This window comes from Pristiophorus japonicus, chromosome 7 (genome assembly GCF_044704955.1).
Source record: "Pristiophorus japonicus isolate sPriJap1 chromosome 7, sPriJap1.hap1, whole genome shotgun sequence".
NCBI lineage: Eukaryota > Metazoa > Chordata > Chondrichthyes > Pristiophoridae > Pristiophorus > Pristiophorus japonicus.
Genome location: NC_091983.1, coordinates 25,538,484 through 25,553,523, shown reverse-complemented (window position 1 = coordinate 25,553,523; position 15,040 = coordinate 25,538,484). Strand labels below are relative to the sequence as shown.

At 44.9% G+C, this 15,040-nt stretch overlaps 1 protein-coding gene across 1 annotated transcript in view; it reads left to right on the top strand.

Annotated features, from left to right (window-relative positions):
* Window positions 1-15,040, top strand: part of LOC139266571 (isoaspartyl peptidase/L-asparaginase) — a 677,377-nt gene that overhangs the window by 377,678 nt on the left and 284,659 nt on the right. The window contains 1 exon segment of the mRNA XM_070884166.1: window positions 5,401-5,404. Coding sequence (XP_070740267.1) covers window positions 5,401-5,404 — 4 coding nt within the window.

Genomic DNA, 15,040 nt, shown 5'->3' with positions numbered 1-15,040 from the left:
TCCATGGAATTTTGCTAGATTATAACCAATGCATCCACTATCTCTGCAGCCACTTCTTTTAAGACCCTATGATGTAAACCATCAGGTCCAGGGGACTTGTATGCCTTTAGTCCCATTATTCTACTGAGTACTACTTCATCAGTAATAGTGATTGTCTAAGTTCTTCCCTCCCTATAGCTGCTTGATTATCCACTATTGGGATGTTTTTATTGTCTTCTACCATGAAGACCGATACAAAATATTTGTTCAACGTCACTGACATTTCCCTCTTCTCCATTATTAATTTCCCAGTCTCATCCTCCAGGGGACCAATATTTACTTTAACCACTTTTTATGTACCTGTAGAAATTCTTACTATCTGTATTAATATTTTGTTCTAGTTTATTTTCATAATTTATCTTCCCTCCCTTTATCATTTTTTTAGTCATTCTTTGCTGGCTTAAAAAACATTCCCAATCCTCTGGCCTCCCACTAATCTTGGCCACATTGTATGCCTTTGTTTTCAATTTGATACCATCACTTATTTCCTTAGTTAGCCACAGATGGTTACCTCTTCTCTTACAGTCTTTCCTTCTCATTGGAATATATTTTTGTTGCGAGTTATGAAATATCTCCTTAAATGTCTGCCACTGCTCATCAACCGTCCCATACTTGAATCTATTTAGCCAACTCTGCCCTCATACCTTTGTAGTCTCCTTTATTTAAGCTTAGGACCCTGGTTTGAGAACCGACTTTCTCACCCTCCAACTGAATTTGAAATTCAACCATGTTATGGTCACTCATTCCTAGAGGATCTTTTACTGCGAGATCATTTATTTATCCTGCCTAATTACACAGTACCAGATCTAAGATAGCCTGCTCCTTGGTTGGTTCCGCAACGTACTGTTCAAGGAAACTATCCCGGATACACTCTATGAACTTTTCTTCAAGGCTATCCTGGCTAATTTGCTTTGTCCAATCAATATGAAGGATAAAATCGGCCATGATTATTACCGTTCCTTTGTTACAAGCCTCCATTATTTCTTGATTTATACTCCGTCCAACAATGTAACCACTGTTAGGGGGCCAAAAGACTATGCCCACCAGTGACTTTATCCCTTTATTATTCCTCATTTCCTCCCAATCTTGATCTTTTGAGCCAATATAATTTCTCACTGATGCACTGATCTCATCCTTTATTAGCAGTGCTACCCCACCTCCTTTTTCTTTCTGTCTGTCCTTCCAGATTGTTAAATACCCCTGAATATTTAGTTCCCAGTGCTGGTCACTTTGCAACCACTTCTCTGTAATGGCCATCAGATCATACCCATTTGTATCTGTTTGTGCCGTCAACTCATCGATTTTGTTACGAATGCTGCGTTCATTTAGACAAAGAGCTTTTAAATTTGTTTTTTTACCACTTTTTCCTACTTGTTTCCTCTGTCCTTCAAATTCACTTTCTATGTTTTTGCTTTCTAATTCCAGCTATACTCCCCTCCCCATTGAATATATTTTCAGTTTCCCATCCCGCTGCCAAGCTAGTTTAAACCCTCCCCAAGAGCACGAGCAAACCCCGCCCCATCCCCCCGCGAGGATACTGGTCCCGGCTCTGTTGAGGTGCAGCCCATCTGGCTTGTACAGGTCCCACCTCCCCCAGAAGTGGTTCCAATGCCTCAAGAATATAAAGCCCTCCCTCCTGCAGCATCTCTCCAGCCACATATTCATCTGCTCTATCCTCCTATTTCTGTACTCACTAGCTCGAAGCACCGCGAGTAATCCGGAGATTACTACTTTTGAGGTCCTGCCTTTTACTCTCTCTCCTAGCTCCCTAAACTCTGCCTGCAGGACCTCATCCCTCTTTCTACCTATGTCATTGGTCCAGAAATGGACCATGACCTCTGGCTGTTCACCTTCTCCCCCCAGAATGCTCTGCAGCCGCTCGGTGACATCCTTGACCCTGGCACTAGGGGGCAACATACCATCCTGGAGTCATGTCTGCAGCCGCAGAAATGCCGTCTGCTTCCCTGATTAATGAATCCCCTACCATTATAGCTCTTCCATTCTTCTTCCTCCCTCACCGTGCAGCTGAGCCACCCGTGGTGCCGTGGACTTGGCTCTGGCTGCACTCCCCAGAGGCACCATCGCCTCCACCGGTACTCAGAAGAGAATACCGATTGGAGAGTGAAATAGACTCAGGGGACCCCTGCATACCTGCCTAGTCCTCCTCTTCGGTCTGGCGGTCACCCACTCCCTCTCTACCTGCACACTCTTAAGCTGCGGGGTGACCACCTCTAGAAACGTGCTATCCTCGTAGCTCTCAGTCTCACAGATGCACCGCAGCGACTCCAGCCACTGCTCAAGCTCTAAAACGCGGAGCTCGAATAGGTGCACTTGGAGACACCTCCTGCACATGTGGTCGTCCAGACCGGGCGAAGCGTCCAGGATTTCCCATATGCCACAGGATGTGCAATCCACGGGAATGAGCTGCCCTGCCATCCCTCTAGTTAGACTTGGAACTATCAAGCAGAAATAAACTCTAAACCTTAGCGAAACACACCCAGCTGCTCCTCAGCAAACAGCTGATTTAATTAATTAGATTTTTTAGATAATAAATATCACTTATCTATTTAATTGCAGCTCCTAATTTACACCAATGCCCAAGGTTGTTTTAATAAAAAGAAAGAAAAATACTCACCAACCAACCAATCGCTTACCTGCTTGGCTGTGACATCACACTTCAATTTTGATTCTTTTTACTTTTTTGTCTCTTACTGTTGTTGCTGCTGCAGCTGGCTTCTCCCGAACTGCCGCCCCTTTTTAAGCCCCGCACCCGGTCAGGTCTCGCAATGCTTGCTCCTCCGAACTCCTATTGTTTACATTCATAAATATAAAGAAAGAAAGACTTGAATTTCTATCGCGCCTTTGACGACCACTGGACGTCTCAAAGCGCTTTACAGCCAATGAAGTAATTCTGGAAATGCGGCAGCCAATCTGCGCACAGCAAGCTCCCACGAACAGCAATGTTTCAGTGACCAGATAATCAGTTTTAATGATGTTGGTGAGGGATAAATATTGGCAAGAACACTGGGGAGAACTCGACTTTCTCTTCTTTGAAATAGGGCCCTGGGTCCTTTTACATGCACGCGAGAGGCCAGACAATTTAACATCTCATCCGAAAGACTGCAACTACGCCTGGATTATGCGCTCAAATCTTTGGAGTGGCATTTGAACCCACAACCTTCTGACTCAAGAGGCAAGAGTGCTACCCACTGAGTCACGGCTTGATTTTCTGCACAATGGCTCAAATACGGAATAAAGGAAAAAAATTAAGAGATTCAATGGGTTGGGTGCGCAATAAGATGTATGTATTCTGTGGAAGACTTGATGGGCTGAATGGTCTTTCCTTGCACATGCTTCATTGTGGGGTTCATGACCTGGAATTCATCTGCATGTTCAGAGTGTAGTTGTAGATATAAAATAAATGTAAGGAAAAGTGGTAAAAACAAGAATGTGTTGGTGAGTCTGAATTTAATAAATGAGACCTGGTACTACAGGTAGCGCGGATTAATAAATCACATAAATGAAATGTGGGCACTTGGAGAAATAAATCAAATAGATGAGACGTGATTAGAGAAAAGTAGAATTAATGGGAGGTGGGCAGAAGAAGAAATAAATAATACGAATCAGATGCACCTTTAAATAAAATTAATAAAACTGCCTTTAAGTGCAAGTTAATGAGAAAGAAAGTTTGGAAAACAAAATGTTAATGAGGCCTGTCTTCAAATAAAAACGGGTTTAATTGCAGAAATGCGATCCAGTGCTCGATGTGGAATGGAATTGCTGATCCTCTTTGATTGAATTAATGACTTAGCTGCGATAAAGTATGTGTAAGCAGCAGGGTCTGGTTTCCAGTGTAGAGGGCATGCTACAATCCTCAAACAAAAGATATTCTCACGCCCCACACCAAATGTCAGCTTTGATTATTTTTGCACTTTTCAGAGTAGATTTAAATATGGCATTGTTTCCAGATAACTCTTCGGAGATAAACATCAATTAAGTGCCTAAGCTATATCGTGTCCTAATCTAAAGGAGCAGTTATACTGCCAGTTTCATTTTCATGCACAGCATCCATGCAAAAGTAGCACTGTAACATTCTTGACCAAAAAAGTCCCACTGTCCATCTGTTTTGCCTTCTACCATCCTGGTAGTTGCTCGATACATTGATAATGGAGTTGTTGACTAATCATTGCAACCAATCTCTATCAACAAATGTACAACAGACCCAGACACGAGGTGAGGAAAATCCCCAGTGGCAGAGAGCTTTGGGAGCCATAGGTCCAAGGTCACCTGATCCTCCCAATCACGCTACAGTTGGCACATGTCGGCCGTGATTTCGCCAACGGATGCGAGTTGGGTGCGGCTGGGGTTGGTGGTGGGTGGGGAATGTGCTGCCGGCTCCAGCCCGCCCTCAGACACCAATCTTCCATTGATGGGGCTCGTTAAGCCTGCCCTGCGGGGTTCCCGACATTTTTAAAAACCAGCAAAGAACGAGTAAAACAATAATAAAGAGAGGGAAGGTAAATTATGAGAGTAAACTTGCCAGAAATATAAAAACAGATAGTAAGAGCTTCTATAGGTATATAAAAAAGAAGAGATTAGCTAAAGTAAACGTTGGTCCCTTAGAGGATTAATAATCAGGAATAGGGAACTGGCAGAGATTTTGAACAAATATTTTGTATTGGTCTTCACGGTAGAAGACACTAAAAAAACATCCCAATAATGGATAATCAAGGGGCTATAGGGAGGGAGGAACTTAAAACAATCACTATCACTAAAAAAAAAGTACTCGGTAAAATAACTGGACTAAAGGTGGACAAGTCCCCTAGACCTGATGGCTTGCATCCCAAGGTCTTAAAAGAAGTGGCTGCAGCGATAGTGGATGCATTGGTTGTAATCTACCAAAATTCCCTGGATTCTGGAGAGGTCCCAGCGGATTGGAAAACCGCAAATGTAACACCCCTATTCAAAAAAGGAGGCAGACAAAAAGCAGGAAACTAGAGACCAGTTAGCCTAACATCTGTCGTTAGGAAAATGCTGGAGTCCATTATTACGAAAGCAGTAGTAGGACATTTGGAAAAGCATAATACAGTCAAGCAGAGTCAGCATGGTTTTGTGAAGGGGAAGTCATGTTTGACAAATTTCCTGGATTTTTTGAGGATGTAACGAGCAAGGTGGATAAAGGGGAACTAATGGATGTGGTGTATTTGGATTCCCAGAAGGCATTCGATAAGGTTACTGCACAAGATAAAAACTCACAGGGTTGGGGGTAACATATTAGCATGGATAGAGGATTGGCTAACTAACAGAAAACACGAGAGTCGGGATAAATGAGTCATTTTCCGGTTGCCAAACGTTAACTAGTGGGGTGCTACAGGGATCGGTGCAGGGTCCTCAACTATTTACAATCTATATTAATGACTTGGATGAAGGGACCAAGTGTAATGTAGCCAAGTTTGCTGATGATACAAAGATGGATGGGAAAGCAAGTTGTGAGGAGGACACAAATAATCTGCAAAGGGATATAGACAGACTAAGTGAGTGGACAAACATTTGGCAGATGGAATATAATGTGGGAAAGTGTGAGGTTATCCACTTTGGCAGAAAAAATAAAAAAGCTAATTATTATGTAAATGGAGAGAGATTCCAAAATGCTGCAGTGCAGAGGGACCTGGGGGTCCTTGTGCATGAAACAAAAAAAGTTAGTATGCAGGTACAGCAAGTAATCTGGAAGGCAAATGGAATGTTGGCCTTTATTGCAAGGGGGAGAGAGTATAAAAGCAGAGAAGTCCTACAACTGTACAGGATATTGGTGAGGCTAGACCTAGAGCACTGCATACAGTTTTGGTCTCCATATTTAAGGAGGGATATACTTGCATTGGATGCTGTTCAGAGAAGGTTCACTAGTTTGAACCCTGAGATGAGGGGGTTAACTTATGAAGTAAGGTTGAGTAGGTTGGGCCTATACTCATTAGAGTTTAGAAGAATGAGAGGTGATCTTATTGAAACATATAAGATACTGAGGGGGCTCAACAAGGTAGATGCAGAGAGGATGTTTCCACTCGTGGGGGAATCTAGAACTAGAGGGCATAGTTTAAGAATAAGGGGTTACCCATTTAGAACTGAGATGAGGAGGAATTTCTTCTCTCACAGGCTCCTAAATCTGTGGAATTCTCTGCCTCAGAGAGCTGTGGGGGCTGGGTCATTGAATATATTTAAGGTGGAAAGTTTTGAAAGATACGGGAGTGAAGGGTTATGGGGAGTGGGCAGGGAAGTGGAGCTGAGCCCAAGATCAGATCAGCCATAGAAACATAGAAAATAGGTGCAGGAATCGGCCATTTGGCCCTTCGAGCCCGCACCGCCATGATCTTATAGAATGGCTTGAGGGGCCGAATGGCCTACTCCTGCTCCTATTTCCTATGTTCCTATGTTAACAGGAAGTGGATCTGATGACATTATCTGATGATGTGTCATCAGCTGATTTCCTTAAAGGGACCATGGCCAACATTTTGCTGACAGTTCTTCTGTCAGTGATCTGCAGCATTGAGTTGCTGCAAACTCTGATAAGCACTGCACAAAGGTGCACGACTGCACCAAGGCTCTCCCGTGACTCCCTCCAGATGCTTATGGAGAGAGTCACAGCATGCAAGAAGTTTCACTTCCCTTCCAATGGATGGAAAAGACCGCACCAGGACACCAATGCAGCCTGGGTGCACATTGCACAGGAATGCACAAGCGGGGATGTCATCATGAGGACCTGGTTGCAGTGGCACAAACCTTTCAATGATCTCAGTGGATCACGAAATGTTACTGCAAAGCCACACTCAACCTCATCCTGATGTGCCACTCATCACATCCCCATCACTCTGCCTTCCCTACTCTACTCCTGCACATCCTTACATACACCAACTGACCTTGCACCTCCACCCATCCCTCTCCCTCTCTATCTATATTATCACATTCCCATCTCACTAGCCACCCCTCACACTCACTTTCATCCTTATTCAATCATACCAACCAACAAAACGCAAGGATAGGCACTTGGGTCTTTTAGCCAATGTTCATGTAGACTTTATGCTAATGTGTTGTCAAACATTGGAATCTTTATTTTCGTGTTCTTGGACAGATTTGTGTGCACCTTTCAAAGTGGCTTAGTGAGTTGTAGTGAATAGTGAGACATAAGGGTATCCTCCCAATGGTAATGAATGTGAAACGAATGGTTTGGGCTTTGCAGGATTGCTTTATGGTGATGGTGTGGGGTTGTGCCAACCTGGCACATCATGTGGCAATCAGGGTGCACAGCGTGAAGTGAAGTAAATGTGGCCATTGTGAGGCCATCCCTGGCCTCCCGGGCAGCAATGTGATCAGGGCATTGTTGTCGTTGTTGATGCTGGTGTGTTTAGTGGTGTTGGTGTTGAGCTGATCGTGGTGGGATTCTGAGGAATCGGTTGAGGGAGGCATGCACTTGGACTGGGATAAGGCACTTCGGCTGGGGGATTCTGAGGAACAAGGTGAGATTTTGTCAAGGATACCGATGTTGCTGGAATAGATATCAGGTGAGGTTGAAATGACAGAAGCGATCTGTCAATGGTGAGAGAGGTTGCTCCAAGGAGGTGACAGTGGATAGATAGTTCACTGCAAACACTTCCAACCTGCATACATATCAAAAGTGTCTTCCAAATCCTGAAGGCTTCATCTTCTGACATTGGAAAGTAAACAGCTATAAAATGGTATTTTTTGTGCCACTTCTGCAGTTGTCAACTTGCCAAAGCAATAGAGAGTAACTGAGAACCCGACTCCATTTACCTGGGATGTTCCCCAAGGGACCACAAACCCGTCAAAAAGTTGGTAAAATTGTAAGTGTCTGCTTTTAATCCTCTTAAATAGCACTAAACTAACTGTTAAAGTAATGAAATGGCCTGCCACTTGCTGTCGGGTCTGCAATCCGCCCGCAGACAATGACAGCTGAGAAACTGACATGGAGGCAGGTTCAGAGCAGGCCATTCAGGGCCATTTTGACAGCAGGCCCACCTCCAAACCCGCACTCGCAGGGCTGGGAAAATTTCGGCTGTCATGGCTAACTTGGGCATTACTATCTGACTCCTGAGCTCTTCAAAAACTGAAAGGTGTAATGCCCTCCCCTCCCGCTTCCAGGAGACCATCTCACATCTCCAGAAGAATTTGAGCTTGAAAGCAACGTTATGTTGGTGGAAACCAGACAATGCAGTCCATCCTTTATATTCTTTTACTATCCCCTTCTTCTGTTCTATTGGCCGGGATTTTGCCAATAGAGGTGAGTTCAATGCAGATGGCATTAGTGCAGCGTGGGAAACCTGTTCCGAAGTGCAGCCCGCCCTCTCCCTTTAATCTTTCATGGCTGTGACTTGTTTCGCCCGCCCTGCGGGTTTCCCAGCCAATTAATTGGAAGCGGGTCTGATGACGTCATCTGATGATGCGTCATCAACCGGTTTTCTTAAAGGGACCATGCCCAATTTTTTTTGACAGTTCATTTGTCAAATTTTTGCAGCATTGAGTTACTGCAAACACTGACAAACACTGCACAAAGGTGCACGGCTGTACCCGGGCTCTCCCACGACTCCCTCCAGATGCAAGGAGGTTCTCTTCCATTCAAATAGATGGACGAGACCTCCCCAGGGCACCAACTCAGCCTGGTTGCACATTGCACATGAGGACGCAAGCAGGAGGAGCTGGCTGCAGTGGCACAAACCTTTCAATGATCTCAGGAAATCACAAAACGTCACTGCAAAGCCAAACTCAACCAAACTCACTGCTGTGCCACTCATCACATCCCCATCACTCTGCCTTCCCTACTCTACTCCTGCACATCCTTACTCACACCAACTTACCATCTCCACCCATCCCCCCTCTCTCTCTATCAACTAGCAACTAGCCATTTCACTAGCCATCCCTCACACTCGCCCTCATCCTTATCCAGTCATACCAACAAATAACACACAAGGATAGGCACTTGGGTCCTTTAACCAATGTTCATGTATCGGTAATGTTGATGTGTTGTCAAACATTGAAATCTTTATTTTGAACACTTTGTGTTCTTGGACAGATTTGTGGGCATCTTTGGAAGTGGCTTTGTGAGTTTTAGTGAATGGTGAAACATAAAGGTACCCCCTGCAATTGTCATGAGTGTGAAAGGAATGGGTTGGACTTTGCAGGGATGCTTAATGGAGCTGGTGTGGGGTGGTGCCAACCTGGCGCATCATGTGGTAGTCAGGGTGTACAGCGTGAAGTGAAGTACATGTAGTCATGGTGAGGCCATCACTTGCCTCCCAGGCAGCAATGTGGTTGGGTGCTGATGCTCTGTGTCCTGTGCAGCACCAGTTGATTGCGGAGAAGGTTGGTGTTGTTGCTGGTGTGTTTAGTGATGCTGGTGTTGGGGCTGATCGTGGTGGGATTCTGAGGACCAAAGTGAGGTTTTTTTCAAGGGCACTGATGCTGCTAGAATAGATTGCAGGTAAGGTTGAGATGACAGAAGCACCCTGTCCTTGGTGAGAGAGGTTGCTCCAAGGAGGTGACAGTGAATAGAGAGTTCATGGCAAACACTTCCAAAGTGCATACAGTTCAAAAGTCTCTTCCAAATCCTTAAGGCTTCAGCTTCTGACATTGGAAAGTGAACAGCTGTGAAATGGTAGCTTTTATGCCACTTCTGTAGCTGTCAACTAACCAAAGCAATAGAGAGTAACTGAGATCACGGCGCACTTAACTGGCATGAAACCTGAGGCACAGCAAACCTGTCAAAAGGTTGGTAAAATTGTAAGTGCCTGCTTTTAAGCCTCTTAACTAGAATTTAAGTACCTTTTAATGATGTTAATTACCTGCCCCGCCGCTTGCTATCGGGTCTGCTATCCGAATGCCGACCTTACAGCTGAGAAACTGACAAAGAGGCGGGTTCAGAGTGGGATCCCAACCCGCTGCCAATCAGGGCCATTTTGACAGTGGACCCACCTCCAAACCCTCACTCACAGGGCTGCAAAGATTCCAGCCATTGTCTCCATTAAGGTGCTGAATCGTCTGATAGACAAGTGCGTAAAAAAATTATAATCAGCACATTCCCGACCCGAACTCCCATAACTTAATGAATTTGTAGTCTGGAGTGCACTTAATTTGTTTTTTCACATTCCTCTATCAGGCTATGTGATGAAACCGCCAGGAAGGCGACCAACCAGAGTTGGCAACCCAAGCGAGCTGACGCATATCATTCCAGATGTGTGATGGCCTGGTTCCACACAGTCTTGTCTAGTTTAGCTATGTTTAGTTTAGCTTTAAATGTGTTTGGCTGACAGCAGGTACTCCTATAGTCTGCAGTTGTTCAAACAAGCAGCAATGTAAAAGGTGCAATTTGCATCTGCTTAAACCTCAGTGTACAGTGTCTCTTTAAGCAAATGTACTTTCTCATTAATTCCTGGCTGCCTTTGTGCTTGATGCGTGGCAAAGTGCAGCAAATATATTAAAGTCCGGAACTGATGTGCGTGACTAACCCATCGCCACAAAGGATGCATGCTGGGAGTTTAGCTCCTTGTGAAGGAAGGAAAACCTAATGAACTGTGTAAGCAAAAGAGAACTAGCCTCCATATGGCATGTACGGGTGATACAGGACAACACATTAATCACATTTATTCAAAGAGCGTATTTGGAATCTTCAAAAATGCCAAAATATAATCATGATTTTTTTCCCCCACTCATATATACAACAGAATTAAACATTTGGACCAAATTCAGTTCTTCTAAACCAATACTGGGCCAAGCTGTCAGTTCAATTACCTATCCCAGTGCTCTCCAGCCTCCCTGTCATTCTCAGCTTACTTAAAAACTGTTGCTGTTACATGCACAGCGACGGCAAAGAATGTGATGAGTACCCCTCATTGATTTTCCAATCTTCTCCCTATTTTTCAGTCCGTCGATATTGCAGCTAATATTTATACTTCACACGCTGCAATCATTTCAGGCTCTGCGCTTTCTTGGTACTTATCTCAAACTTATATCGATAAAATTGAATAACACTCCTTTGAGCATGCTGTTTCCGAGGGGCAAAGAATGCAGGGAGAGGAAGGGGAGACAAAGTCCCATTGAACAGTATAGTGCTGGGAATGAATTCCTTTGTCACCAGTTTTAACAATGGAATTAACCCTTTTTCATTAATACCTTTGTTGAAATAGCAGACAGATATATTTCATACAAACAGTGTGATTTAGTTGCATTTCCTGATCCTGGATTTTCTGCAGTTTGTCGTATTCACATCTGTCCATGCTAAGCAGAATTGCCATTATTACAGACAGTATTCTGATGCTGTATTCTCACTTAAGGAGGGCAACAAAGAAGAAACCAAGGTCACACTTTGAGTCAAGCAACAATAGACTTCGGGGCCAAAATTGCCTCTCCCAATAAGGCCTCTGGCCGCCTGAAAGCAGTGGCCATGGGGTGGCGTGGAATGGCCGCTGACTCTCCATGGAGGTGTCGCCATTTTGCAAATTGCCCTTCATCAGGGGCGGAGCGGTGTAGGGGATCGCTCTGCCCGTTTTCCCCCCTGTGCTGTGCACGTGCCAACCCCTTCCTGAAATTGCCCCACGGGAAATATCCCTTGCGGAATTGTCCCGCGGGAGCGCCGCCGCCGGCCAGTGCCCCCGGCAGTTTTTTGTGTCGGTGCACATCTTGTTGGTCGGCGGCGCGGCTGCCCTACAGGGCAGGTGGCACTGCCGGTGATGTCACTTTATTTTTTACTGTCGGCCGACTGCCAGGTCATCCCGACAATTATGCCCCCCCCGGGTTCGGCCGGGCCCCCAACAGGCAGCGTGGCAACCCCTCTCGGGTGCCAGGCTGCTGGCCCGGCTGGAACCCTCCCCGGTAGCCCAGTGGATCTAACTTAACAATATGCAGAGCTCGCAGGGGCCCCTCCCCTTTAACTGAAGGGGAGAGACGTTGTGACATCATTAGCGCGGCGCTGATGAGCGATCGGGTGCGGCCGACCCGCTGTAACGGCACTTCCGCCTCTCAGCCACAACTGCATCCGCCCCGAGCAAAAAAAAAAAACATCCACGTGACGAATATCTACGGCACCTCCGCCACAACCCATGCGGCGGAGAAAAACATCAAGGAACAGAAGGTGCACTCCGTTTTGGGCAGAGGTGAATTTTTACCCCTTCGTGTTTCCAGTGACTGCAAACTTGCTAGATTTTCTTGCTGCACTGCTACACACTATGAAGGAAGAAGAAAGAAAAACATGCATTCACACACTGCCTTGCACAACCTCAGGACGTCGCAAAGCGCTCTAAGCCAATGAACTGATTTTGAAGTATAGCCACTGTTGTAGGAAATGCAGCAGCCAATTTGTGCACAGCAAGCACCCAGATATAGCATTGAGATAATGACCAGATAATCTGTTTTAGTGGTGTTGAGAGAGTAGACGAGGTTAATGCAGTAGATGTAATTTATCTAGATTTTCAAAAGGCCCTCGATATGTTACCACACAATACACTAATGAACAAGGTCAGAGAATGCAGAGTCAGGGGACAAGTAGCAGAATGGATAGCTAGCTGACTTCAAGGCAGAAAGCAGAGAGTAGGGCTGAAGGGCAGCTATTCAGAATGGCATAGATGCGAAGTGGTGTTCCAGAAGGATCAGTGCTGGGACCACTGTTGTTCACAATTTATATTAATGATTTAGACTTTTGAATCAAAAACAAAATTTCTAAATGTGCAGATGACACCAAACTGTAGGGGGATAGTCAGCACTGAGGAGGACTGCAACCAGTTATAAGAAGATATTAATAAACTTGAAGAATGGGCATATAACTGGCAAATGAACTTCAACACAGATAAATGTGAGGTGTTACATTTTGGTAAGAAATATAGAGAAGCCACATATTACTTGCAAAGTCCGAATCTCAGGGATCTTGGTGTACAAATACACAAATCACTGAAAGTAGCGACACATGTTTACAAGGTCATAAAAAAATAAACTAGAGTTTATTCTAGAGGGATTGAATTGAAAAGTAGAGAAGTTATTCTAAATTTGTATCAAACCTTGCTTAGACCACACTTGGAATACTGCGTACAGTTCTGATCGCCATATTATAAAAAGGATATAGACGCATTGGAGAGGGTACAAAAAAGATTTACAAGGATGCTAACAGAAATGTGAGGGTATACCTATCAGGAAAGGATGAACAGGCTGGGTCTCTTTTCTCTTGGAAAAGAGAAGGCATAATAGAGGTTTTTAAAATTATGAAAGGTTTTGATAGAGTAGATACAGAGAGAGTGTTTCCACTTGTGGGGAAGAGCAAAACTAGAGGCCATCAATATAAGATAGTCACCAAGAAATCCAATAGGGAATTCAGAAGGAACATCTTTACCCAGAGAGTGATGAGAATATGGAACTCACTGCCACAGGGAGTGGTTGAAGCGAATAGATAGATGCATTTAAGGGGAGGTTAGATAAGCATATAAGGGAGAAAGGTTAGATTTAGATAGGGAAAGACAGGAGGGAGCTTGATTGGAGCATAAATGCCATCATAGACTGGTTGGGCCAAATGGCTTGTTTCTGTGCTGTATATCCTATGTAATCCTATAATTGAGGGATAAATATTGGCGAGGACACCAGGCATAACTCCCTTCCTCTTCTTCGAAATATGTGTCACAGGATCTTTGACATCCACCTGAGCGGGCAGATGGCGCCTCAGTTTAACATCCCATCCAAAAGCTGGCACCTCCGACAGTGCAGCACTCCCTCAGTACCACACTGGGAGTGTCCATCGAGAGTATGTGCTCAAGTCTCTGGAGTAGAGCTTGAATCCAGAACCTTCTAACTCAGAGGCAAGAGTGCTACCCACTATGACTCGACTGACACCTTAAAGAAGGCGATTGAATAATAGATGACAAAATGTCTGTGGAATGAAGAAGAATTTGTCTGGTGAACATTTTGACTGTTATTATAAAAAGATAAAGGGTGCACCTCACATTAATGAGAAACGAGAAGCGTCTCAGCTCTTACGGTTGGGAAATTTTTACGGACAAACTAAAGAAGAAAGCTATTTATTTTCATGTAATTAAATTGCATGATGAGATTTTGTGACCCAGTTATAATACAGTTTTTGTCCGACATGACAAGATTTTTTAATTTTATCAACACAAAGGCTGCATTCTAACTTGAGAGTGATGTTGCCAGGCTGACAGAACAATATGTTTTATGAAAAAGAGATGACACCATCTGAAGCAGCTGGTGTCATGCCACTTTACATAGAATTTTACATCCCAGAAACAGGCCTTTTGGCCCAACTCGTCCATGCCAGGATTTATGCTCTATATGAGCCTCATTCAATCCCTCTTCATCTCAACCTATCAGCATAACCTTCTATTGCTTTCTCCCTCATATGTTTATCTAACTTCCCCTTAAATGCATCTGTGCTATTCATCTCAACAACTCCATGGGCCCGAACTTGGTCAGAGCTAAGGCCCATCCATTTCTCGGTGGCCCCCGGGCGGAGCTTCAGTTTTTGCCGCCCGCTGACGCTGGGGCCAGTCGGGGGGAGTATCGTCGCAGTTCTGTCGGTGGCAGCGGCAGCAGCAGGCAGCAGGAGTCAATGGGCGGATGTGGGCGTGAGCGGGCGGCAGCAGCAGTGGGCGGTAGGTGCAGGCCTCTCGACTCGGCAAATATCAGAGGGCATGCACCGCGCATGCGCGAGATTTGCGATTTTTTTTTGTTGTGTGGGCGATGACATCACTTTTGCTGCGATTGGGGCTGATGGTACAGCTGCGCATGCTCATAAAAGCTGTGCACTCCCTTGCACCTGCCAGTTGGAGAGGGGTCATATTTGGAGAGGAACAAAATCATTATCAGCCATCCATCTAGGAAAGTTTTAATGAGTGCAAAAAAAGCTTCCAAGAAGTCTGATGGAGGAAAGCCCAGAGCTCCCTGGTTTACTGAGGAGGAGCTGGAGGAACTTGTATGTGAGGTGGAGCGCCGTTATAAAGAC